Here is a 27,170-nt window from a genome sequence, read left to right as displayed (position 1 = left end):
AAAATTTTAATAGGGATCCAGATCATAGACTATCGGTCTATTGGCTAGTGATTTGTGCTTTAGCGATTGTACCATGACACAACCTCCACTGTGAGAGTAAGCGAAAGGAATGAAAACTTGTCACCGCATCAGTGGCATAAAGAAATTCGTTATTTGGTATTTTTATAATTCATGCTTTCACAATTTAACTCGCAGACATTATTATTAGTTGGTTTCATTTAAAAGTCATTCATCTTTAAATCACAATGTCACCAAGCCTTGCATTGAATATTCACAAAAATGTAATTAATTCTCTTCGTTATGTTTATTTAATATCAACAATGACGTTAACCGGTTGTCAACATTGCGAAAAATAAAGTTGCGGTTTTTGAAAGATATCACCTTTAGTATTTTGTAAACCGTGGTACATGTAAGCATTATATAAAATATCGATATATTTATAAATAAAAATATCGATATACATACATTTTTTGATCATTTCCAGCAAAGCCTCTCAAACTGTTCTTCAGCTGTTTACAAAGCAGCTGGTCTTATGAAACCGCATTGTGTTTAGCCAAAAAGGCTACAAGGTACTAGTTATTTATAATATCTGTAGCGTATTATGGAATTTTCTTGTTAAATTCACTTAAAGGGCACGATATGTCAGCTCAATATCAAAGGTTTCTAAAAGTACTGGAGAAGTGGCCGGTGGACAAAGCAAAAGTTGGGAGGTATGCAATTAATATGTTTACTAACTTCATCTATCGCCTTTTCATAACAATCTCGCATTGTAGCAACGCGTTATCTAACGTTTTTTTTTGTTCTGATTATACAAGATACTTGTATTATTCGAGTGCTCGAAGAGTGTAGTTTAAGTATAGCTTACTGATATCACACAAATTTGAAGTACGCGCTTACCATGTCTATAATTGCTTACACGACTGTTCCTCTTACAGTTTCTGACTTTAAAAGACTGCCAACCAACACGTTGCAAACAAGTAAAGTCTATAGTCAGTTGTTGATTCGTGAGCAGAGTGAATTCTAAAAGCGTATAAACTCTATTTCAGTGTTAAAATTTAAGCATATAATGAGTTCCAAATACGCATATCAAATAATTCCTGAGGATTACATCCTTGGTGCACCTGTTTCTGAGTAAGTTTTTTTTCTAAATGAAATACGTGCAACAAGTGTTGAACGAATTTGGAAACCAATGGATTCAGCACTCTGGGTTGTAGCAGCGTTTCTAAATTGTGCCCAGGCCGATGAATCGGTTGACTGTAGACCTTCGGGGCCAGCAAAAAGCAAACACAAGGAGTGTCCCGCTTCGTATGGGTTGACGATTATTATGTATTGTGATTTGTGATGTATTAAATGAGTTTGTGTAATTGTGCTTAGGCCATTAATTACTCGAGTTAACTATGGGGGCATTATCCACAATATGGCACAGTAATATTCGATGATGATATTCGCGTCCTACTGCGTCCTATTAATTATCTATAATTGATTGCTTTGTGTTTTGTTTGCTTTGTTTCTACAAAAGGGCTAGTTGATAGCAAATTTGGCAATAGGTGGCAACAATTTAAAAAAGTAATCAGCGGTCGCATAGTTGGAATTGGTATATAAAGTAAAATAAAAAAAGTAAACAAATAAAATAAAATTTATAATACCTTATTCATATAGAAATCTGGGATAATAAATGCCTTAATCGGTTTGATTTTTTACTACTTTCAGTAGAGCACAGGATCCCCATGAAAATCACATTTATGTATCTACAGATACTTAGTTGGAGTATGCCGTTTTTTTTAATTGTGGAGTCCTGTTTAACTGCTGGGTTTGACTGGATTTCTCCAACAACGGCAAGACCGCGATGTACTTTTCAGGGGTGCTGATTTTCACACCGGTGTTCAGCGGAAATATCGTACATCAGTTCTGCCGCTGGAAACTCCCTCTGAACCAACTTAGTATACCCGTATAGGGGATATCTGAACTTTTCATTTGTGCACCTTATATCCTTCGTACCAGCGAGGATATATTTTACAAAGCGCGCGTTGACCGTATTGTTCGTTTAAAATGTATGCAATCGAACGTTAGCTCATTCTTGGCGATTTTAATTTAGGTGATACCTTTTACGTGGACTAATATGCATCCGTTCCCACGACAGTCGGTTCTACGTAACCGGAACGATCCGGATTTATATCCGGTCAAGGACTGTCACATCACTAGCATTTCCCGTATATCTACGGGTATGTGCTATTATGCTACAACAACAACAACTAATATGCATTGATAGTTTTGCCTTGATTCCAAAAAGTATCAATTCAGTTCGGAATGTTTTATAATTGATTCATTCTTAATCTTAGGCCAATAAACTATTGCCCAAACAAACTTGATAAAAGTTTAGACCTTATTTTTATTAGCGATAATATTCAATTTTCACTTGCGAGAATGCCTCGATCCCCTGTAGGGGTCTTCACCATGTTCCATTTCTTTTGCAGCTGGAATTTTATGATTTTAAAGCAATTTGTGCGGATATCCAATCCATTAGTTTTTGTTACAAAACTTTTAGTTTTGATGCCGTGAATTCTAAAATATCTCTCACAGAGTCCTAGTTTTTCTTTGTGTCGAAATAGTCGAATATTTTAATTTCTTTAAAAATAAGATAAATGAGATTTGCATGAACATTATTCCGCTGATCAAAAGGATATGTAACAAAATTCTGTGTCGTAAGAAAAAACAGAATCAGAAGCAGATTAAAAAAATGCAGTTGACAGAATACTTGCGTTATTCGAGTGAGTTTCAAGCACTTAGTGAAACTCTGCACAGTAGTCATATTCATACATCTTCTTATCTTTTAAGGAATTGATCTACGTTCTACAATTGTATACTCGCTTCTATTTATTTTCAATAAATCACTTGATGTATTTATTGACGCTTAGTGGGTCACCTCTATCACGACTATGTTCAAAATTGTTAACATTAATATCAGTTCCAATTAATGGTAATGGTTTCTAAATAGGTTGAACTAATTTCTAAACAAAATTTGTATTTTGCGGCTTAACGATTAATCTCAATTAACCGACTAATGCTATCGGCTGAAAAGGTTCGCTTATCCGTTCGGGCGCGACGAAACACAATCACCGAAAGTGATTGTCACTCTCTCAGCGTGCTTCGTCGGTTTATACAGTGACCTTTCGGTGGAGATTACTGACAGACGAAGTGAAGTTGCAAGTGCTCTAGCCACTTAGTCCACTTAGTTACCGAATCTCCAAATTTGAAATCTTTCATTCGACGATCCCCGGGATCGACCTAGCGAAGGTAGTGATGCTCGTGTGCTAAAATAGCTGCTTCTGTTGGGAAATTTGGACGGATTAGCGTCAAACGCCCGGCAGGTTGAAGAAGAATGATTGGATAAAATTGAAGCAAGTATTTTTTTAGTATATTTAGCAAAATAACTGTTAAAATGTTGCAGAGACTCTCGTGTCCAAGCTTTCATTAAATTGCTTATAAAATTGTATAACGAATGCTGTTTCGTATAAAATGTTTAATCTCTTTCAACCAAGGCCTCTGTACTTTCTTTCTGGAGAATCTCTCTTGCATTAACAGGCATGCATGACACCCTGCCGAAACTAACCGGACTGCCGGTATCGAAAAGAAAGAGATAGTAGTAAAAACCTGCAATTCCCTTTCAATTAGAATGGTATGAAGTACTAACAGAGTTAAGGGATTCAAACAATATCGTTTCTTAATCTACGGTGGAAATTTATTTTCTGGAACGACCTTCAATATTTTTTCGGTTTGTTACATTCCTGGTGATTGTGTCCATTTTGCCAGGGTCGGAAATATGAACTCCTGGTACGTAGCGGATAAAGATAGGCTTAATTTGTGAATAATTATAACACAGAGGGTTATCGCCATTCGTATCTGTATTTGGTGCCATTTGGTAAGGGCAGATTATGGGCTCACACTCAATTAAAAAAAATTTGTTTGAAACAAATTTAAATTTTTGTAAAATAATTTTGGAAACAATAATTTTTTTATTTTGTTTGTTATTATTATTATTTTTTTTTTTTATTGCATCCCAAGAAAGGAGTGATTTACATTATTTGGCGACAGCTTTGCTGTAAGCCAATAAATTATAACAGGTACAAAGATTTCAATTAAATTAATGTCTATAAATATTATATAAAATAGTTAACAACTTTACAAACAAGAAAAACGTTTACTGTAAAAAGTTTCGGACTATATGACAAGAATTGAGTAAAGCTGCTTTCTGCATGTCGAAAATTAAATATTCTGGTATATTAGTTGAAGAGTTTTCACGTTGTCTGCTAAATTTGTATGTATGTACTAGACCGTGGACTGAGATGATAATTGGTAGTATGTGCACCTTCCTTAGCTTCCACTGGCGTTTGACATCAATGCCTAAGTCAGAATATTTGGATATTTTTTCTGCATATGTTTTTTCCATGTTTCTGTTTAGAGGAACAGCAATATCAACTATATAACCAGTCGCTTTAGATTTATCAATAAGGAAAATATCTGGCCTATTGTGGTCGCTTGTGGCATTTGTTAAAATTGTTCTGTCATAATATAGAAGGTAGTTGGAGTCTTCTTGAACAGGTTCTGGGGTGTATCTGAAGTACGGTATTTTGCTTGATTGAAGTTGTATATCTGCGTCAGTTTTAGATGGATTATTTTCGCGATGTCATTATGTCGCTTCTGGTACATAGAGTTTGCCAGTGTGGTCCATCCCGCTAGCACGTGGTCTAATGTATCACTGCGACTATTGCATCTTCGACATCTGTCTGCAATGGCATTTGGATCTCGCATTACGTATTTAATGTAATTTCTAGTTGGAATCACACCATCTTGTATGGCGAAAATGGTACCCTCCGTTTCGGCAAATATCGACCTGTTGGTAAGCCATAAGTGCGACAATTTTTGGTCGACATGTGGGCTCAGCAAGTCTTTTCGATATACGCCGTGGACAGCTATTTCAGACCATCTTTGGATTTTTTCATCTATTGTGGTTGTGTTCCTCATTTCGTAGGATTGATTCAACCGAAGTGGGGTGTAATTATCATACGCAGCACTTGCAGCCTTGTGCAGATCGGATTGGGAGCACTTATGTTGGAAGTATGCTCTTATGTTTAAGATAAGTTTGTCATGCAGTGCTCCAACATCAATCTGTCCTCTGCCGCCCGCTTTTCTAGGTAGCATCATTCGAACGGCAGAGCTTTTTGGATGACGTGGCTTATTATTATTTTTAGTTTTTTTATTATTTATTTATTAATTTTTTTATTATTTTATTAGGGGAGATCGGGGGGTTATGAGACGGGTTTTGTTTTTTGACCATAAACATAATATAACCTATCCATTTTTCTGCACATTAAAATTTTTTAATTGTGATTAAGTATAACAACACTTTGACAAAAGATTAATTTCTTAAAATTATAGAAAAATCTCTAAGTTTTGCCTGCCTGCTCAAAAATCATTTTTTTCGGATTTTCGCATGTTCGGGGGGTTGTGAGACACAAATTTCATCAGAAAGAAAACGGCCTGATTTTATAAAAATTTTTTATTTCAATCGTTAAAAAGGCATATATTGGCTTCTACAATATAATTGATATGAACAATATGAATAATATACCTAATCAATCAAGTCAATGAATATCCGAAAAAGAAAATATTAGATTAATCAGATTCACAATGGATGCAGGTGTAATAGCCGGCTGTTAAATTTGCACATTTCAAGTGAACAGGTCTATCGCAAGTATTACAGTGAATCGAATTGTTTCGGTTTAATTTTTTGGGCATTACACCTTTGCAGATAATACAAAAGTAACACAGAAATGCGAGATACGGCTGTAGAATACTATTAAATGTTCCTAGATTACGGAAATAGCATGTCTCATGACCCCCCGAATACGCTGTCTCACGACCCCCCAATTGCTTTATTTTCAATGTGGCCACTGTTTTATGGATGCATTTAATATTTACGCAAAACTCTTGTTGTGGGTCAAAAGGCTACTCACCAAGGAAGGTTTTGATGCATGCACTTTTATAATTAGCTTGTTCAACAAAGTGTAAGAAACAACAAAAACGATTATCAGCAAAACTTTCAATCACACAAGTGGAGTCGCGGTATGAGGACACACAAATAACCTGCATGAACAAAATATTTGTCATGTAAATATTATGATTGAAAGCTAGCAAGAAGTTACGCAGATACCAGACAGATGCCGCGCTCTTCAGTTCAGGGCTGTGAGCGTGTCTCATGACCCCCCGTGTCTCACGACCCCCCGATCTCCCCTATATGTTTTTTTTTATTTATTTTTATGTTTTTGAATAATAATTGAGAATATCCTTAGTAATCCCTAAAAGTTTTAAATTCGGACCCAATACGTACAGCGAACCAGGGAAAAATTCCATGTGTCTACTTACTAATATTCTTTATTTCTACAAAAAGGAGGTAGTTTCAATGAAGGCTGCAATTAGTGGTGCCGTAACCATAACGCTATAGCCACAACATTACAGCATTTGCCGATTAATCATGCCGTAACCATAAACAGCTGATATTGAAGTAAAATTAATGGCAACATTTCCATTTTGTTATAAAAACACGGATCATTTTCCACTAAGCCAATTAATTTTTCGTCGTTCATTTCTAATATTCAAATTTGTATCGCAAACATCAAAACAACGGTGCAGTATTTCACAGCTGCTACGATTGCAGGGAAAAATCAAAATTCAATAGATACATACGGCTACGGTTGTGGTTATGGCGTTTTGGTGCGGCACCTATAATCGTGTAAGCCCAAAATAGAGGTGTCATAACCATAGATACCAATTGACTTTTGGTTTTTCGCCGTAACCATAACCAGTTGCATTGTGTTGCATTGAGATTTACTGCATTCTACCCTTCGAAATGCACAAAAATGGTATAGTCTATGTGAATATCAGCTGCTTATGGCCATGGCACCAATAATTGACGACATGAATATCGTTATGATTAATACTATGGTTAAGGCTATGGCGTTATGGTATGGCACCTCTACTTGGAGCTTTACAGTGATGCCCACATGTTTGATCAGAACAGCTGTTTGCTATGATTACGGTTATGGCTAAGGTACTGCACCGCTAATTGTAGCTTAATACACTTCTCCATGAGACAAGAATTAATGTATGTACAAAGTTCCATTTTTTTATATTTTTTTTATAATTTTTTTTTTTTAGTTTCTTGTTTTTGATTAAAAACATATTTTGGGCTTGGTCAATGGTTGCCATTGCTATAACGTTTTTGTCAAATATTTTTATTTTCCATTTGTTCGGACTCAATATGACTTAGAAACCCGTTAACTTCTTGTTCTCAGTAGGGAACAGATATTTTCAATATAATTTAAAATAATAAAAGCAGAAGGTTTATTTGCCTCGATCTGCTCTTGTACAGTGTGGTACAAAATTAATCACTCTAACAGAAGATTTATAATTTTTGCAAATGGCGTCGTACGTCAAACATATTTGACACCTGTGAACTAGGCAGTGCAGTATACAAACAGACAAGCAATGGAGCACGTGAAGGTTGAAGTAAAGATTCCCAAGATCACTCAAATCTTTATTTCTCAGTATTTGCTTGTTTCACTTTTGGTTCTAAGTACAATGTGTACCATATTTTCATTGTCGCCCTTAGGATTGATAAACGGGAACTCAACTTTTTAATATTAAGCCCAAATTGTTTAAATGTATGGATTAAATTCTTATAAATAAATTCTAAGAAATAAGCAGCCTATTTTTTTCTTCCTTCTTTTCAATTCAAATAATGATTTTTTATAGCGCAATGTCGATCGATTTTTCCGGAAGTTATTAAACCCAAAAGCTTTATAATCTGCCTAAATGTCAGGCGACCGAAAACCGAAAACGGAACTAGGTTCTTTAATCTATCATGCATTTCATTAATATTTGCATTATTTCTTTGTTGATGGTGTCATTTCTAATATTTACTAAATTCTAATAGGGACTTAGGCGAGCAGATACGCAAACAAGTAAAAGATTTCACTAATCCAGCCAGCCTGACCACTCAGGCCAACGAGAAGTTGAGTGCACAAATTGATTCTCTAGAAAGATTAACTGGCAACGTTTACGGCAAGAAATACCCACGGAGGCACACCTCTACAGCAACGGGATTGACTGCGGAGCAGTGTAGCCAAGTGCTGTCTTCCGAATTTTTACAGTACCTCAATGATGAAAACGTAACCAAAAAGGGGGAAAGTGATTGAAAACTAAGAAATATATATTTATATATTTTAATAAAAATTATATTTGACAAATAAACGCCATATAAAAAATGCTTCGTCGGATTAATCAGATCGCAGTGTGTTTACGCTCAAACTATGGCACGCTGGCGAATAGCTCTGATGGCCAATTAGTGCAACATGTCCCCGTACTTTGTGAGCAAGCCGTTACTTATCTCAATCCGGCGCCTAAAAAAATTTTCATCGACATGACATTCGGTGCCGGTGGACATACCAGACAGTTATTAGAAAAGCATGACGACATAAAGGTGTTTGCACTTGACCGCGATCCCATTGCCTATGAATTAGCTCGTAGTATAAGTGAAGAATATCCAAATAGACTGATACCGTTGCTGGGCAAATTTTCTGAATTGCCGAGGCTTTTAAAAGAACACGATGTGAAAAAATATTCGATAGACGGGATTCTATTTGATTTCGGTTGCTCATCAATGCAGTTTGACGAAGCGGAACGGGGCTTTTCCATTTCTAAAAACGGCCCGTTGGACATGCGCATGGACTATGGACGCAATAGTGAACAAATAACAGCTGCAGATGTTATCGCTCGTGCCGAAGAAGCCGACTTAGTGAAGATTCTTCGCGTGTACGGCGAAGAGAAAGGGGCGAAGAAAATCGCGCGTGCAATCGTGGAGGCACGTTCGGCATTTTATAGAATTGAAACTACCAAGCAGCTGTCGGATTTGGTAGCCTCATGTCTGCAAGACACATACCGATTGGACAAAATTCAGCGACCTACACATGTGGCCACGAAGACATTCCAGGCGCTGCGCATATTTGTTAACAACGAGTTGAACGAGATCAATTATGGCATGATATTAGCGAATGAATACTTGCGGCACGAAGGCCGACTAGTGGCCATAACGTTCCACTCACTAGAAGACACCATTGTCAAGCGTCACATAAACGGCAATGTAATTGAGGGAATTGCTAATCCCGTACCGCTGAAATATTGCGGGCACGACGTAACGCATGACAAAGAATTGATTGATACGTTTGTGGGATCGAGTTGGAAACAGCTGCACAAACACGTCATTACGCCCAGTGAGGCGGAAATCGCCAGAAATAGCCGTAGCCGTTCTGCTAAACTTCGAGCTGCAATCAAAGTAAAATGAAAAATGCTCATCAGTCCTGGGTATGAAGTTTTAGTTGTAAGTTTTTTGTAAAAATAATATATTTTAGAATTTTTAAAATGTGAATTATGATAATTAAAAACTAAAAATCTAAAAACAAAACTGTGCTGCTTTTGCGAACATTTATATAAACGGCAAATTCACACAACCCGTAGATGTTTACTCAATAGATCTAACAAAATTCTTGGAAAATATTTATTTTAAATATTTGGAAATGAGGATAAGTTCTGCGGATAATAGATCCCACTGAGTTATATCGATAACATTTTGCTAAAAACAAACCCCCCATTGTTGTTATTTATTTGAGAATAATAAAGGCTTGTTTTTAACTATTTATTTTGGTTTAAGTTTTCTTATGAAAATGTACAGTAAGAAATAGTCATTTTGTAATGAAGTCATTAAGCACCGAAGGCCCAATAGCCACTGTGCTGATTAAGTTAGGGTCATATCGCATATATCACCTACAAATAATAATAATTTTCTTATGTATGTTTGGAATTTACCAAAATATGCAAAATATAAGGGGTGTTCGTTTTTTTCATATTAGTTTTTTTTTTTTTTTTTTTTAGCTACATGAAAAACCCCGGTGGCCTTGCTTTTTAATACCGTGGATGTTTTTTTATCTCCATTTCGTAAGGCACTTCATTAAGTAAGTTTAAATTTGAGCCATACCTCTTTGCGGCCGCCGTAGCTCAATGGGTTGGTGCGGGACTACCATTCGGAATCCAGAGAGAACGTAGGTTCGAATCTCGGTGAAACACCAAAACGAAGAAAAAGTTTTTTCTAATAGCGGTCGCCTCTCGACTGGCAATGGTAAACCTCCGAGTGTATTTCTGTCATGAAAAAGCTCCTCATAAAATAACAAAAATATTTGCCGTTCGGAGTCGGCTTGAAACTGTAGGCCCCTCCCCTGGAACAACATCAAGACGCACACCACAATTAGGATGAGGAGCTCGGCCAGACACCCAAAAAAGGTGTACGCGCCAATTATATATATACATATGTATATTATATATAATACCTAGTTTAATTTCATAAAACCATTTTTCAAATGAAACTTACAAGTTGTTTAAATGTAGGGTGTTTTTAAGAGCTTGAGAATTTAAAATGATGATACAAAACAGAAATATTGGTGGAATGAATTTTTTTATAATCTGGTAGATAATTTCATGCCATTTATTTTTCGACTATGTCCGCCGCGGCAATGCTAAGCTAGTTGCGCCGTCTTGTTGGAACCAATTGTCGATGTTTAGTTGATTCATTTTAGGAAGCAAAAATTCAGTCGATAGCGCTCGCCATTCACCATAACGGCAGCTTCTTTCTCATTTCGAAAGAAATAAGGACCGATGATGCCGCCAGTACTCTATAAACTACGCGAATAGATGTTTTTTTTTTCAAAGTAAATTTCCTCAATTTGGAAGCATTGTTCTAGCGTTAAACAATTCATGATGACTTGCCAAACATTACTAAACAGAAATGTCAACACAGTTTGCCATTCTCAGCTGTCAGGCCATTGTTATCGATATCGATAGTTCTCATGGAGTTAAAAAAACACCCTATACAAGTTGACTGATAACCAGAAAAATACTACCATTCGGATTTTTTTTTATCTATGCTACTAAATATTAGCAAATATCGCATCAAATGCATTCTAAAGCTTTGCAAGTATTCGATGCAGTACCAGCTGGTGTGAGTAGAGGAAGAGGAAACAGGTGAAAAAGAACTTGCCTTCCCTTAGTGTGGGCAGATAACGGGTCTGAGATAACGCACGCACATGTATACATACGAAACCTATGCAGCATTTTCTAGTAAAGTGGTTAAACCCGTCGGCAGTCATTCGAAATCAATGTACTTAAGGGGGTATTCTAGTGTACATAGATGCATGAATTTCGCCGGGGTTTTGAGGCGTTGTACAAAGGAAACAAAAAAAAAAAAACTTTTACTATCCACTTTTTTATTATTTGTTTATGGTTTATTAATTATTACATTAAAAACTTATCTTCTTGTTGATTGGCGCGATAACCGCTTACGCGATTTTGGCCGAGTTTAACAAAGCGCGCCAGTCGTTTCTTTCTCGTGCTAACCGGCGCCAACTGGACACACCAAGTGAAGCCAAGTCCTTCTCCACCTGATCTTTCCAACGCAGAGGAGGCCTTCCTCTTCCTCTGCTACCACCAGCTGGTACCCCATCAAATACTTTCAAAGCCGGAGCGTTTGTATTTATCTATTCGGACGACATGACCCAGCCAACGTAGCCACTGGATCTTTAATCGCTGCGCTATGTCTATGTCCTCGTAAAGCTCATACAGCTCATCGTTCCATCGCCTGCGATATTCGCCGTCGCCAACGTCCAAAGGTTCAAAAATCTTGCGCAGAATCTTTGTCTCAAACAGTCCAAGCGTCGCTTCATCGGATGTTGTCATCGTCCACGCTTCTGCGCCATACGTTAAATAAAAATAAATAATTGGCGCGTACACTTCTGTTAGGTGTTTGGCCGAGCTCCTCCTCCTATTTGTGGTCTGCGCCTTGATGTTGTTCCACAAATGGAGGGACCTACAGTTTCAAGCCGACTCCGAACGGAAGATATTTTTATGAGGAAGATATTATCATGGCAGAAATACACTCGGAGGTTTGCCATTGCCTGCCGAGGGGCGACCGCTATTAGAAAAATGTTTTTATTAATTTTGCTTTCACCGAGACTCGAACCAACGACCTCTCAGTGAATTCCGAATGGTGATCACGCACCAACCCATTCGGCTACGGCGGCCGCCAATACGTTAGGACGGGCATAATGAGAGCCTTGGAGAGTGTTAGTTTCGTTCGTCGAAAGAGGACTTTACTCCTCAATTGCCGACTTAGTCCAAAGTAGCACTTGTTGGTAAGAGAGATTTTACGTTGGATTTCAAGGCTGACATTGTTATCGGTGTTAGTGCTGCAACAAAAATCATATTTTCAAACAATTTCAATCTTTGTATAAAATTTGTAAGAGTCAACAAATTTTCATCACAATTTAAAATTTTTTACTCAGAATTCCCGAAAAATTTCAAGTAGGTACAATGTACACTTTCGTAAGCGAACAACTAAGGGACTGAAAAATTTGTCCGCATATAGGAGGTGACGCTTATGAGAAAAGTGTAAAGAAACGCAAAAGAAAAAAATTTAAAAAAATGCGTCATTAGAAAATATATTTTCTATCATTTTGGTGTTTCCAGCCCGGGCACTACCAAATGGTAGTCAAGTATTTGATCGGGGAATTACAGCTTTTTCAAAAGGTAATTTCTTCTCCAGCTGAGAAAATTGTTAATTTTCAAATCTTCTTGAAAGGTAAATTATTAATTATTCGTTAAATATAATACGAAATTTGTTATGTGGAACGATGTTGATGTTAATTTAGTTTCTTATAAAATGAAAAATGTAAATAACTTTACTGCTAATTTAAATCAATTATTTTGGGGTGTTTTTTCAATAGTTTAACAAATTAAAGATAAAATGTAATGTTTCAATGGTTCTGAAATGTATCTAAAACGAAATTCAGGTGCAGGATAGAAACCTCATTTCCAATTTGATAATCGTTGGAGGAACATCTTTGATACCAAACTGAGAAATTCAAACTGAAAAGTTCGAAACTGTGTTTGCTGGGTGATATATCTTATATATATTAACATACATACATAACACATGGGCTGAAAAGACCCGGACTTAACAAGGAAAACTCGTTTTTTTTGTTCAAAATCTGCTTTATTCATCAACGTAACTTCCACCAAGAACAACGCAATAATTCCAGGACCACTCTAACATTTTGATACCACTTTCCTAGAACGATTTATCTTTTGCCTCAAAATAGGCCTCAGTTTCAGCGATAACCTCTTCAGTCGAGCACAATTTTTTTTTTGTTATGCGTACCTTGGAGGTGGAATCTTCTAAAGATACGTACGAGCCGACTCATACATATGACCGATTCACATGCGATATTCTCCGGCTCTTTTGAACTGAGTTTCGTAGTGCCTGCGGACTAAACCACCCCTTCGCCCTTTTCTGCTTTTTCCCCCTCGGTATTACCAGTAAGGCGGCCGCCGTAGCCGAATGGGTTGGTGCGTGATTACCATTCGGAATTCACAGAGAGAACGTTGGTTCGAATCTCGGTGAAACACCAAAATTAAGAAAAACATTTTTCTAATAGGGGTCGTCCCTCAGCAGGCAATGGCAAACCTCCGAGTGTATTTCTGTCATGAAAAAAGCTCCTCATAAAAAATATCTGCCGTTCAGAATCGGCTTGAAACTGTAGGTCCCTCCATTTGTGGAACAACATCAAGACGCACACCACAAACAGGAGGAGGAGCTCGGCCAAACACCCAAAAAGGGGGTACGCGCCAAGTATAGGGTTTTTCAGTAAGAGCGCTTCAACTTTTGAACTTTTTTGAATAAAACACAAACGGTTTGACTTTTTTAACTAATTTTTTCTTTATTATCGAGTTTGAACATATACATGTAAGTATGAAATTCGATTTCTTTTGCATGACCACCGCGTGCACGTTTTACGAAGTCCAATCGTTGAACCCAATTTTCGACCACTCTTTTGCATAAATCGGCCGAAATTCCAGCAATTTCGCGTTTAATATTGGCTCTGAGCTCACAAATCGTCGCCGGCTTGTTACTGTAGACCAATGACTTCACATAACCCCAAAACGGGACGGCTTGTTAAATGGACCGTAAAATGGCCGTAATGCTCTTAAAATAGCAGCAACAGAACGATTATTTTCATAAAAAATTTGCACGATTTGCAATCGTTGCGCAAGTGTGTAGCGTTCCATGATGAAATGTATAATAATGAAGTTTACAAATGACAAGCGAAAAATAAAAAATATTGCGTCGTTCGCCCTCCCTATCGGAAAAAAGTTGAAGCGCACCTATTGAATACATATATATTACCAGTTAAGATATTCCTTCGAGGGGGCAGGATGTGTTTATTCACTCATTTCTGCGTTCATTGTCATCATGTCTCAGTCTTCGCATAATTGTTGAGGCTAAGTTACAACCACGTTTCTTCTGATTCCAGCATATATTGTACTAGGCTAGCAGCTGTCATGCACTTGCCGATATTTGAGCGCCACATGCTTCTTTCCCCATCAAATCTAGAGCATTCTAACAGGGCATGCTCAGGCGTTTCATATTTTTCTTGGCAGTAAAGGCAAAATGGGGAGTCTGTGTGCTTGTATGATATTTGCACAAATACTGCCACGCCCAGTTAAAAACTGTGCCAGCTTGAAGGTAACGTTTCCACGTGTTCTATGTATCAATTTCTGTATGTCGGGGATCTTAGTGAAAGGGGTTCTTCCCTTCCCACTATCGTTCCATTTGGTCTGCCAGTTTTGCAGAGCGGTATCATCGAACCTCTGTAGGGCGTCAATCAGTGAGGCTTTGTCAACAGATACCCACACGTTTTTTGCATGCTGGTATTTTTCTTTCATGCATTTTACCTTTATATCGACGGGATTCTGCCTGCTATTACCCCTGCTGCTTCGTCAGATATGGTCCTATAGCCTCTAATGATTCTGACATTGCATGGTCTGTACACCCGTTTAGCCTGTCTCAAGTAGCTGGGTTATCTCACTACCTCGCCCCACACTTCCACAGCGTAAAACAGGATCGAGTTGCAGACGCTTGCTAACAGTGTTGTTGTCTTTAACTCTAACTCATTTGTTGTCTTTGTCCACCCACATTGGGCATTAGTCGCAATAAAGCCGCGCAGGATTTTGCAGCTTTCGAGCTTGCGTATTTCAGATGCTTTTTAAAACTGAGTCGTCTACCGATCATCACCCCTAAATATTTTATGGTATCTGTTGATGTTATATTATGACCACCAACCTTTATTTGAAGGTTTTCAACTTTACGTCGAGAACTTATGAGAACCAGTTCGGTCTTATGGTCTGCTAGTCTTAGCCCAGACGATTGTAATCATTGCTTAATTTTATTGATGGTGTCCTCTACCCTTCGTGAGACCTCTTTTAGCGTTTTCCCTACGACTACCACAGCTAGGTCATCTGCGTACCCAACAATGCTGGCTAGTTCGTGCTGTTCAACGCGTAGCACTCCATCATACATGATATTCCACAGAGCCGGGCCTAGTATAGAGCCTTCAAGAACAAGTTATTTTGATATCTTTACGATGTCAGCTAACTCACGCAACTTCACTTTTCGATCATGCAAAACGATTTTGTGGATATTTTTAATGTTATCTGGTATTCCCGCCTCATTCGGACGTCCACTGCGTTGTGCCTCATTGGTGTCTCTACGACCACGCTCGAAGTCAGCAAATCATCGTTTTATTGTTGTTTTCAGGCCATTGCTTCGATTGATTATATTTTTCCGCTTGACGGTATTTTTTCCCATCTAGAAGCAGTGTGAAATTAAAACTCGAAATTCTTGTTAATCATTGTTTTGAAAATAACAAAAATAGCGTCACAATAACTCACGAACTAATGAATACATAGAATATCATGAAATTTTAACAGCTGTTGTTTTAAGGTTAGTACTAACTGAAAGAGAGGGAAATGCAATAAAACTAGTGGCATCTATTTATCAGTGCCAGTCCATTTCTTACATATGTATGTATGTACAGTTAGTAACATAAATAAGTATACAGGAGCCTGATTTATGGAATTGTTTGACACTAACGCTTTCCTTAATATGTAATCAAAATATTTTAAGCAGTTCAATATTTTACAGTTCAAATATTGTGAATAAATATAAAAGTGCGGGAAGCACCACTAATAATGAGCATTGTGGGCGTCCGCCGCTCTTAAGCTCCAGAGAAAAATGCTTAGTCGTACGGAAAATCAGGACAAACAGGACAAACCCCAAAGTAAGTGCTCCCAAATTGAAATCTGAAGTTAAAAATGAGCCTGGAAAACAATTTAGCACCCAAACTATTCGCTGGGTTTTGCATAGTGCTAGTTATCGGCCTTAACAACCGCGCTGTTAGTTCTGCCTTCTCCAAACTGGATAAAGAGGCAAAGCGAATGGGTCTGGTGGTGAACGAGGACAAAACGAAGTACCTCCTGTCTTCAAACAAACAGTCGGCGCACTCGCGTATCGGCACCCACGTCACTGTAGACAGTTATAATTTCGAGGTTGTAAAAGACTTCGTCTATTTAGGAACCAGCATTAACACCGATAACAATGTCAGCCTTGAAATCCAACGTAGAATCTCTCTTGCCAACAAGTGCTACTTTGGACTAAGTAGGCAATTGAGTAGTAAAGTCCTCTCTCGACGAACAAAACTAACACTCTACAAGACTCTCATCATGCCCGTCCTAACGTATGGCGCAGAAGCGTGGACGATGACAACATCCGATGAAGCGACGCTTGGAGTGTTCGAGAGAAAGATTCTGCGTAAGATTTTTGGACCTTTGCACGTTGGCAACGGCGAATATCGCAGACGATGGAACGATGAGCTGTATGAGCTTTACGACGACATAGACATAGCGCAGCGAATAAAGATCCAGCGGCTACGTTGGCTGGGTCATGTCGTCCGAATGGATACAACCGCTCCGGCTTTGAAAGTATTCGATGCGGTACCAGCTGGTGGTAGCAGAGGAAGAGGGCGGCCTCCACTGCGTTGGAAAGATCAGGTGGAGAAGGACTTGGCTTCACTTGGTGTGTCCAACTGGCGCCGGTTAGCACGAGAAAGAAACGACTGGCGCGCTTTGTTAAACTCGGCCAAAATCGCGTAAGCGGTTATAGCGCCAATTAAGAAGAAGAAGAAGTTATCATGGGCGCAATGTTAGGAAAAAGCCCTTCGTGAGTACTGTCAATCGGAGTAAACGGATTTCATTCGCAAAAGATCATGAAAAATATGACCAAACGTTTTGGAACCAAGTCATATTTTCTGATGAGTGTAAGTTCAATATCTGTGGATCCGATGGCCGTGAAAAAGTTTGGAGAAAAATTAACGTGGAATTGGATCCAAACAATATGATCGGCACTGTGAAGCATGGAGGGGGCTCTGTGATGGTTTGGGGATGTATGGCTGCGAACAGGTTTGGGAACTTGGTATTTATCGAAAATATTATGGACCGATATGGGTATTTAAATATTTCGAAAAATAATTTAAAAGAAAGCAGCAAGATAATGACCCCAATCACACATCGAACATTGTACGAGAGTGGCTGTTATAAAATGTGCGAAAACAGCTGCAAAGACCGCCACAGTCCCCGGATACCAACCCCATAGAACATTTATGGGAACATTTAAAGCGACAAATACGTAAACATCCGATTAGAAATAAGGAACAACTGAAAAACGTCCTTCAAGAGGAATGGAATAAAATACCACCAGCAGTAACTGAAAACTTGGTGAAATCAATGCCATCACGACTTAAGGGGGTCTTCTGGTCTCGAGGCCCTGAAATGAAGGGTTTTTTTGGGGATTAATTGTGACAAATCCTGTGAATATTTAAAAAAAAATTTTTTTTTATTTTAAAGGTACATGTCTTGGCTTTTAAAAAATGGTTTTGACTTTGAAAAAAATTAACACCCGCGACCTTGAAATGGCGCTGAAGACGTCCACCTCCAAACGAAACAGGTCTCCATTTTGGTCACGGTTTTTCCACCTGGGTAATCAGAAAGCAAAAATTAGATATGCGTTGTCTTCAGAATTGCCCTGGTTAAGTTTTCCCGTGACAGATTTTTTTTTTTTAATTTTTTTCAAAAGTTATGCAACAATTTGCAAAAAAAATTTTTTTTTGCTCATTTTTTGAACTTTAAAAGGTTATAAAAATGGAATGAAAAAAAATTTCAAAAATCGTACACGGGGAAACTTAGCGGTAAGTTTTCCGAACCTTTTAAGATCAAAACCATTGAAATCGGAGTATAACTACTATGAAAAGTGTGACCAAAATGCTTAAAAAACACGATTTTCGGGGAAACGCGTTTAAAGATAAAGTTTATGATGAAAACGGCCGGAGGAGGGTACACTTCGGTGCCCAGAAAAATGTGAAAAAATGCGATTTTCAAAAAATCCTTTCTGTGGCGTATTCTCGCATACACATACAACAAAATTATGCAAAAAAAAAAAATCGATTTTTTTTTCGCTGGAGACCAGAAGACCCCCTTAAAGCGATTGTAAAGTCTAATGATTATACTACCAAATACTAGGATTTGATTTTAATTATGTTTTTGATTTCACAAATTAATAATATGATGAACTGTATACTTACTTTTGTGACATGAATTTTTATAAAGTTTAATATTATATAAAAAGCTATAATTTGGTTGCTTTTTAAAATTGTGTCATTATTTGGATTAAATATGATTTTTGTATTTCATTCATGTAAATAAAACACAATTTTGTTATAACTTAGGTTGTTTGAAGGAATCGATTGGGGGAAAATTGAAAACGTGTCCGGTGTATACTTACTTCTGTTACTAACTGTACATGTACATAGGTACATAGGTTTTGGCAAAATGAGATTGGCGTTAAACAAACCACCTTCGCACATTTGCATATCAGAGCCAACCGGACAGCGGGAATTTGAAAGCAGCTGTAGTTTTGAATATAAAAATTATCTTGTGTTTATCTACTCATAGACATTTTGCTTATGATAACTTTTAACAAATCGCCTTTAAACTATTTTAATTCTGAAAAAAGTTACTTTAAAGTTGATAAGTTGATTCTAATTTCCAAATACACATCTTTTAACTGCATACATACATAAATATGTATGTCTAGCGAAGTATTAGCGAAGCTCAAATATTATCCAGCTAATCCTCCATTAAATTCAACCTTTAGCTGTGATTTTGCTTACCAAAATACATACATTTAGAGAACTAGTTTTCCCAAAAGTGATTTTTAAGGTTTCATCGCCATTGTAAGTTTTCAGATCAGGTATCAGAAGTATGGTTTGGTTACTTACTTGCATACGTCTGCAGTTGTGTATGTACAGCAAAACAATTATTTGCATTAAAATGTATGATTGTGCTATTCTATTTTCATCGCACCCATTTGACGCTCAGCGAAACGTTTAAGAGATAACTCTGGCAATCAGTTGATGAATAAAAAAATACAGTTTAGTTTTCTTTCGTGACCCGAAGATCATATTTTGATTTCCAGCGCAAACAGATTATTGTTTCGAGTTTTCGATCTGGCCTAGCTACAAATTCGTTGAACACAAGTTGTACTACTGCATATCGCTGTTGACTTCTGATTAGTGCGGTTGAGACTGAGTTTCGAAAATTGGACTTTTAAAGGCTGTGCAAATTGTTAAAAGTACATTTTTATGCTTTAGCTCCTTGAAAATGTCGGGAAAAGCCAAATTGATTTCCGGTACTGAAGTGGCCAAGTAAGTGTTAACCCATTCGAATGTGTTGCTTAAATTAATTTTTCTACTTTCAACAAACTAAAGTGAAATACGAAATACTCTGAAGCGACAAGTTGCTGATGTTAAAGCTAAACTTTCCACTTTTACGCCCGGTTTGCGAATTTTGCAAGTGGGTGAGCGGGAAGATTCCAATGTCTACATTCGCATGAAAATCAAGGCTGCTACAGAAATTGGCATTTCCGTAGAACATATCAGACTTCCACGCACCGTGACTGAAATCGAGATACTTGAGAAGGTGAGTAGTGCAAAATACCAAATGTTAGTTTTAAAAAGGCCATTTAATAATAAAAGTCGAGATGCTTACACTGCTGAGTCGATAGAAAAGTGTTGTTGTTAATTATTGCACACTAAAATGTTGAAAATCTTTTTCTACTTACCTGGCTAAATTTCAATATAAACTAAATTTTTTTTTTTCATTTTTTAAACCACATTAATTATCTCATCTGATATTCTAGATTACCCAACTCAATAATGATCCCAATGTGCACGGCATTATAGTGCAAATGCCGCTTGATGCCGACACGAAAATTGATTCGCATAAGGTCACCGATGCGGTCTGTCCGAACAAAGATGTCGATGGGCTGCATACCGTCAATGAAGGACGTGTCTGCATCGGCGATCTGAGTGGTTATTTGCCTTGTACGCCCTGGGGCTGCATTGAGTTAATCAAGAGCACTAGCGTCCAAATATCTGGCGCACAAGCCGTTGTCTTGGGTAGAAGCAAAATTGTGGGCACACCAGTCTCACAGCTGTTGAAGTGGGAGAATGCCACAGTGACTGTGTGCCACTCAAAAACCAAAAATTTGGAGCAAATCGTAAGTATACTCGTACTCGAATGTCTTTAATGTACTCGCACGCGTTGTAAGGTTTAAATAAATATCTGTAAGTACGAGGCTCGTTTGCAAAGTCCGTGCAAAGTCAGAGAGATGGCGCTACTGGCGCGTAGCGCGGTTATGTTTAGTTGGTAGCATCTCTTGGAAGAACACACACCAAGTTTGAGAAAGATCACTTTATTTCTTTGTATTCGTTTGAATCGAGGAAGTCGAGTGATTTTCAAAAAATGCACGACAAGGCATCAGCTCACGCCTCAGCAGTTTTGGTCGCAAAACGGATGGAAATAGAGTTCCAACTCATTTCACATCCCCCCTATTCTGCAGAATTGCCTCCCTCGAATCTCACTTGGACTACCATTTGTTCCCCAATTTGAAGAAATGGCTGGCAGGTCAAATTTTTTATTCAAATGAGGAGGTGATTGCAGAAACGAATGGCTATTTTTCAGACTTGAACAAATCCTATTATTCGGAAAGGATCAACAAACTACATAGAACAGCGTTGAACGAAGTGTAGAAGCCTGTGGGGAATTCAAAACATTAAGTATTTTTTAGTTTTTCACGGACCTTTCAAACGACTCTCGTACTTACAATTATCGAAAGGAAAAATTTATGTGGACTCCATGTCAATCAATGTGCAAATAAGCCAAATTATAAATAATTACCTATTTCTAGTGTCGTTCTGCTGATATTCTCGTTGTTGCCATCGGTGTAGCGGAATTGGTGAAGGGAAGCTGGATCAAACCAGGAGCTGTTGTTATTGACTGTGGGATTAATGTAAAACCAGGTGAGAATTATCTGTTAAAGGGACGGACCTACCGAACAGCAGAACGTTTTTTGTTAGGAGCTTTTTCGTGACAGAAATACCCTCGGAGATTTGCCATTGCCTGCCGAAGAGTGACCGCTATTAGCAGAAAACGTTTCTATTTACTGTTCTGTGGCCGAGGCTTCGAGCCTGTGCACTTCCGAATGATAGTCAGTCACCAAAGCATGCGGTTACGGCGGCTGATAGATAGATACTGGAATATAAAACTGATTGTTTAGGATATACAAGGCCCGATCCGATAGGGTGATTAATTTTGTGCCAACTTGTTTGTAAAAGTGTTAAATTACGGTTGCTTTGAAAGTATCATAATTTGAAAAAGCCAATTTAGATTTAATAATGTGAATAACAAAAATCATCAGAACAGACATTTAAGGGATTGATTTAAAACTGAATACAAGTATTTTAGAATATTTACGATTAAAAAGCGTAATATTGGGTTGGCAACTAAGTAATTGCGGATTTCCCTCATAGTTGACTTCAGTTGAATTTTTAGGTTTGCAGACGTAGTACAAACGTAAAACACATTTTGTTATTTGATAGTCGGCAATTCAGCTGTCAACCAGTAAAAAAAGTTTTTTGCTCGGTTGCGTAGTTTTCGTTTGGCGTTCGTTGAAAAATGGAAAATCAAAAGGAACATTTTCGTCATATTTTGCTTTTTTATTTCCGCAAAGGGAAAACCGCATCGCAAGCTCATACAAAGTTACATATGTGGTGTTTATGGTGACGAAGCCTTAAAAGAACGACAGTGTCAAAATTGGTTCGCCAATTTTCGTTCTGGTGATTTTGCACCCAAAGTTGAAGTTGATAACGCCCTAATCAAAGCAATAATCGATTCGGATCGTCATAGCACAACACGTGAGATTGCAGAGAAGCTTCATGTATCACATACATGTATTGAAAATCACTTAAAACAACTTGGCTATGTTCAAAAACTCGATACATGAGTTGCTCACAGACTGAGAGAAACGCATTTAACGCAACGCATTAACGGCTGCGATTTGCTAAAGAAACGTAATGAAAATGATCCATTTTTAAAACGATTAATAACTGAAAATTAAAAATTGGTTGTTTACAACAATATCAAGCGGAAAAGATCGTGGAGCAGGCCAGATGAACCAACTCAAACAGCAGCAAAAGCTGATATTCATCAAAAGAAGGCTTTGTTAGCAGTTTGGTGGGATTACAAAGGAATTGTGTACCTTGAACTCTTACCACCCAACCGAACGATCAATTCTGATGTCTACATTGAACAACTAACGAAATTAAACAATGCAGCTTAAGAAAAGCGGCCCGAATTGACAAATCGAAAAGGTATTGTACGGGGTGGGCCATGTAAAATTTGCTTTTTGAATCGGCTATAAAAAAAAACTAATCTGTATTTTTTCAAACTTTTTTTTTATTTTGAAGATTAAACATTGTCATTTATGAATGAAAAATAATATCGTTCAAATAACTGCCACGACTGGCTTTACAGTAGGCCATTCGATCAACCCAATTTTTAAGCACATTTTCGATTGTTTGGGCTCCGATTTCATGAATGGCAACTTCGAATTCGTGTTTTAAAGTATCAATCGTCTCTGGATGGTTCGAATGGGCTTAAATCACAGCTCCAATTGCCAATTGGCCAATTGATATCGGAATTCAAAAACGGTAGCCAAAAGTTCGAGTGTAACTTTGGCAGTGTGACAAGTTGCACCGTGCTGTTGAAACTAAATGTCGTCCATGTCATCCTCTTCAATTTTTGGAAATAAAAACTCGTTGAGCTTGTCACGGTAACACTCACCATTTACTGTAACCGCGGAAGAAGAAGAAGATTCACCACTTTGGAAATAGGTTTTCAATATTTCCCAATTTTGTTCAAGCGTATAGCGTCCCATTTCGTAAATGTCAAACCTTTAAGTAAATTATGAACACATTTGACATGACATTTGTATTACCATTCTCAAAAAATAGGTGGTTCAAAAAACAAACGCTATATGGCCCACCCTGTATTACATCATGGCAGTGCAAGACCACACACTTCTTTGGCCACTCGGCAAAACTTATTGGAGCTTGGTTGGGATGGTTTGGCACATCCACCATATACTCCTGACCTTGCACCATCTCATTACTTTTTCTTTCGATCTTTACAAAACTCCTTGAATGCTAGAAATTTCAATAATGATGGTGATGTCAAATCGTACCCGATTCAGTTTTTTGCTAATAAAAACCAGAAGTTTTATGAACGTGGGACTATGATGCTGCCAAAAAGATGGCAAAAGGTCATTTATCAAAATGGGCAATACATTACAGAATGAAGTTATTTATTTCAATGAAAAAATTGTCTTTGATTTTGTAAAAAAATCCGCAATTACTTAGTTGCCAACCCAATACATTTAAATTCTCAACATTTTTTTGAAATTTGAAAGGTCGAGCCAAGAAGCACCGAGAGATTTAGTAACTCCTAAAACACTCGGGCTAAAAAGTCCATTGTATTTCAAGCTATGGAAAGTGAAAGGGTAGATAGTAAAGGAGGAAAGTAGAGAAGTCACAGAAGGCAAAAGATATCGTAGAATAGAGGAATAGAGGTAGTTAGCCCCGAAGAATTTTACAGATTCTTTGACAAATGTGAAAGTATCCTCCAGTTTAAGAGAATGAATATTTCACATTCTCATTACAACGGAACCCAAAATTCGTAACCTTGCTCTGGCAAATGTGGGACACTCACAGAGAAAATGCTCAGTGTCATCCGCCTCCTCCAAGCAAGACAGGCAAATCGGGTCCTCAATGGTTCCAATGGTAAATTCTCAACATAAGAAGTCATTAAGTTGCTAAAAAATATATACAAGTTAAAATTGATTTTTTACGAAATTAATAATTATAAAACTAAAACAACAAATATTTACAGAGTATTATTTTTTTTTTGTTACATAGCGAGCAAATTTTTTACTTGCATTGAAATGCTTGAAATATTGTGAAATATTCTGTATACTTTCATTGCATTCTCCCCAAGCAAAGTGGCATACATGTGCGCCTAGCTCATAGAGCCCAATCAGATAAGCACAGCACTGACGTCTAAGTAATACGGCACATGATTCATTGTAGTCAAACGTTATCGGCGCTGTTGTTCGACCCCGCGGGTCAGCGTTTTCGTAAACAACTTCGCATGATTTCAGTTGTAGCATCTTGTGTAGTGTCAATGGTATCTGCACAGTACTAAATAATTATCAGCGTCAATAATTTTAAAATCGTCTTCCTAAATTGTTATCTTTTTCAATTCATGTAATTATTATTTATATGTCAAAGATGCTACGAAACAAAACGGCACCCGATTAGTCGGCGATGTTCTTTTCGACGAGGCAAAGCAAGTGGCTTCATACATAACTCCAGTGCCGGGCGGTGTTGGGCCTATGACCGTAGCAATGATGATGAAAAACACTGTTCGTTCGGCTTTGGCGGCTGCTGAGAAGTTAATACAAACAACATGGGATTTGGCGCCGCTTACATTGAACAAAGTCAGACCCGTACCTTCGTAAGTTGAATGGCATGGCGGTAATAGCACATTTACACACACATATATTTTCAGTGATATCCTGATTGCACGCGCTCAAAAGCCAAAGCATATCTCCAATTTGGCTACAGAGATTGGATTGACAGGCAGTGAAGTGTCGCTTTATGGCGATAAAAAAGCGAAAATCTCTCTAAGTGTCATCGATCGATTGAAGAGCCGGTCCAATGGCTCCTACGTCGTTGTGGCTGGGTAAATAACAAAAAATTACTTGGTTTTCCTATAATTCACTGATACATATTTTTTTTTTTTAGTATTACACCCACCCCTTTGGGCGAAGGCAAGAGTACAACTCTGATCGGGCTTGTACAGGCACTTTGTGCGCATAAAGACCGAAATGCTATTGCATGCCTAAGACAACCATCACAAGGGCCCACATTTGGTATTAAGGGCGGTGCTGCGGGCGGTGGGTACGCCCAAGTCATACCCATGGATGAATTCAATTTGCATTTAACTGGTGATATTCATGCTGTTTCGGCAGCCAATAATTTGCTTGCCGCTCAACTGGATACCCGTATTTTCCATGAAAATACGCAAAAAGACCAGTCTCTTTACGATCGCCTGGTGCCGCGTATAAAAGGTCAGCGCAAATTTTCGAAAATTCAGTTGCGCCGCTTGCAACGCTTGGGCATTTCCAAAACTGATCCCGATTCGTTAACGCCGGAAGAACAAAGCCGTTTTGCACGTCTGAATATTGATCCCGATACGATAATGTGGGAACGCGTCATTGACATCAACGATCGCTATTTACGTGAAGTTACAATTGGCCAATCGCCAACGGAAAAAAATTTCACACGTAAAACGTCATTTGCTATCTCAGTGGCGAGCGAAATAATGGCTGTGCTCGCCCTAGCTAGTGACATGGAGGACATGAAGCGGCGTTTGGCGAATATGGTTGTAGCTTTCGACCGCAAGGGAGGGTCTGTAACTGCTGATGATCTGGGAGTTACTGGTGCACTTACTGTGCTGCTAAAAGACGCTTTGGAGCCCACGCTAATGCAAACCTTGGAAGGAACGCCGGTTCTAGTGCACACTGGTCCATTTGCAAATATTGCCCATGGCTGTTCTTCCATTATTGCTGATAAAATTGGTCTAAAATTGGTGGGTGGACACGGTTTTGTGTGTACAGAGGCAGGTTTTGGATCCGACATTGGTATGGAGAAATTCTGTAATGTCAAATGCCGTTCGTCTGGTCTCAAGCCCAATGCCATGGTGTTGGTGGCTACAGTTCGTGCACTTAAAATGCATGGTGGCGGTGCGGCAGTTACCCCAGGTGCTCCGCTCAATAAGCAATACACCGAGGAGAATTTGGAGTTGTTGGAGAAAGGTTTGCCTAACCTTCTTCAACATATTTCCAACGGTCAGAAATTCGGTTTCCCCGTTATCGTGGCTATCAACCAACATACGTAAGTTGCACAAGTATCCTAATGAGGACAAATGTAACTTCTTGTACCTTACATATAATAATATAATTGTGAAATTTTTTTTTTTTTTTTCAAGAACTGATACGAATGCCGAACACAACCTTATTAAGGAGGCCGCCATAAGGGCCGGTGCTTTTGCAGCTGTTCTTTGTACGCACTGGAGTGATGGAGGCGAAGGTGCATCTGAGCTTGCAGATGCAGTAATAAAGGCTTGCGAGCTTCCAACAGGATTCAAGTTACTTTACGACTTAAATATATCCCTAGAGGATAAAATGAATGTAATTGCACGAAACATGTATGGAGCCGGAAAAGTAGAGCTGACGCCCAAAGCTGTAGCGTCTTTGAAAAAACTTTATGATGCTGTAAGTACCTGCAATTATGTATTTCAATTTCCTTCTGTATCTTTAGTTAATACATTTTTTTTCTTAAGGGATTCGGCAAACTACCTGTTTGCATGTCTAAAACTTCAGGCTCATTAACTGGTGATGCTGCCATTAAAGGTGCACCCAAAGGATTCACTTTGACGGTACAAGATGTGTACGTTTCAGCCGGAGCTGGTTTTGTAGTTGCTATGTGTGGCGAAATTACCAAAATGCCTGGGCTGTCCACCCGTCCTGCTATTTACGATATTGATCTGAATACGGAAACTGGAGAAATCGAAGGATTGTTCTAATTGATGATGGCCCATTATATTTTATAAAGTTTTTGGCGTTATGGTATTTTTTACCATATATATACATACATACA

The 27,170-nt window shown here is 38.1% G+C and overlaps 2 protein-coding genes across 4 annotated transcripts; both read left to right on the top strand.

Annotated features, from left to right (window-relative positions):
* Positions 1 to 528: 528 nt before the first annotated feature.
* LOC129253381 (C-1-tetrahydrofolate synthase, cytoplasmic) lies at positions 529 to 27,170 on the top strand. Of its 3 annotated transcripts, none has more exons than XM_054891738.1 (10): positions 555 to 710; positions 19,686 to 19,757; positions 19,821 to 20,031; positions 20,252 to 20,611; positions 21,302 to 21,413; positions 24,738 to 24,963; positions 25,018 to 25,191; positions 25,254 to 26,405; positions 26,500 to 26,785; positions 26,854 to 27,170. In XM_054891738.1, the coding sequence occupies exons 1-10, from the start codon at positions 640 to 642 to the stop codon at positions 27,094 to 27,096; spliced, it is 2,907 nt and encodes a 968-aa protein (XP_054747713.1). In that variant the 5' UTR covers positions 555 to 639; the 3' UTR covers positions 27,097 to 27,170. The 3 variants fall into 3 exon arrangements, with proteins under 3 accessions (XP_054747712.1, XP_054747713.1, XP_054747711.1); XM_054891736.1 differs by having other exon boundaries at positions 598 to 710; positions 19,529 to 19,757; XM_054891737.1 differs by lacking the exons at positions 19,686 to 19,757; positions 19,821 to 20,031; positions 20,252 to 20,611; ... (4 more) ...; positions 26,500 to 26,785; positions 26,854 to 27,170 and adding an exon at positions 7,994 to 8,255 and having other exon boundaries at positions 529 to 710.
* LOC129253382 (probable methyltransferase-like protein 15 homolog) lies at positions 8,324 to 9,754 on the top strand. The gene has a single exon (XM_054891740.1). It carries the CDS (start codon positions 8,324 to 8,326, stop codon positions 9,398 to 9,400), a length of 1,077 nt encoding a protein of 358 aa, XP_054747715.1. The 3' UTR covers positions 9,401 to 9,754.

The sequence above is a fragment of the Anastrepha obliqua genome, chromosome 1 (assembly GCF_027943255.1).
Source record: "Anastrepha obliqua isolate idAnaObli1 chromosome 1, idAnaObli1_1.0, whole genome shotgun sequence".
Lineage (NCBI taxonomy): Eukaryota > Metazoa > Arthropoda > Insecta > Diptera > Tephritidae > Anastrepha > Anastrepha obliqua.
The sequence above is the reverse complement of the archived record's forward strand: the minus strand, read 5'-3'. Positions and strand labels throughout refer to the sequence as shown.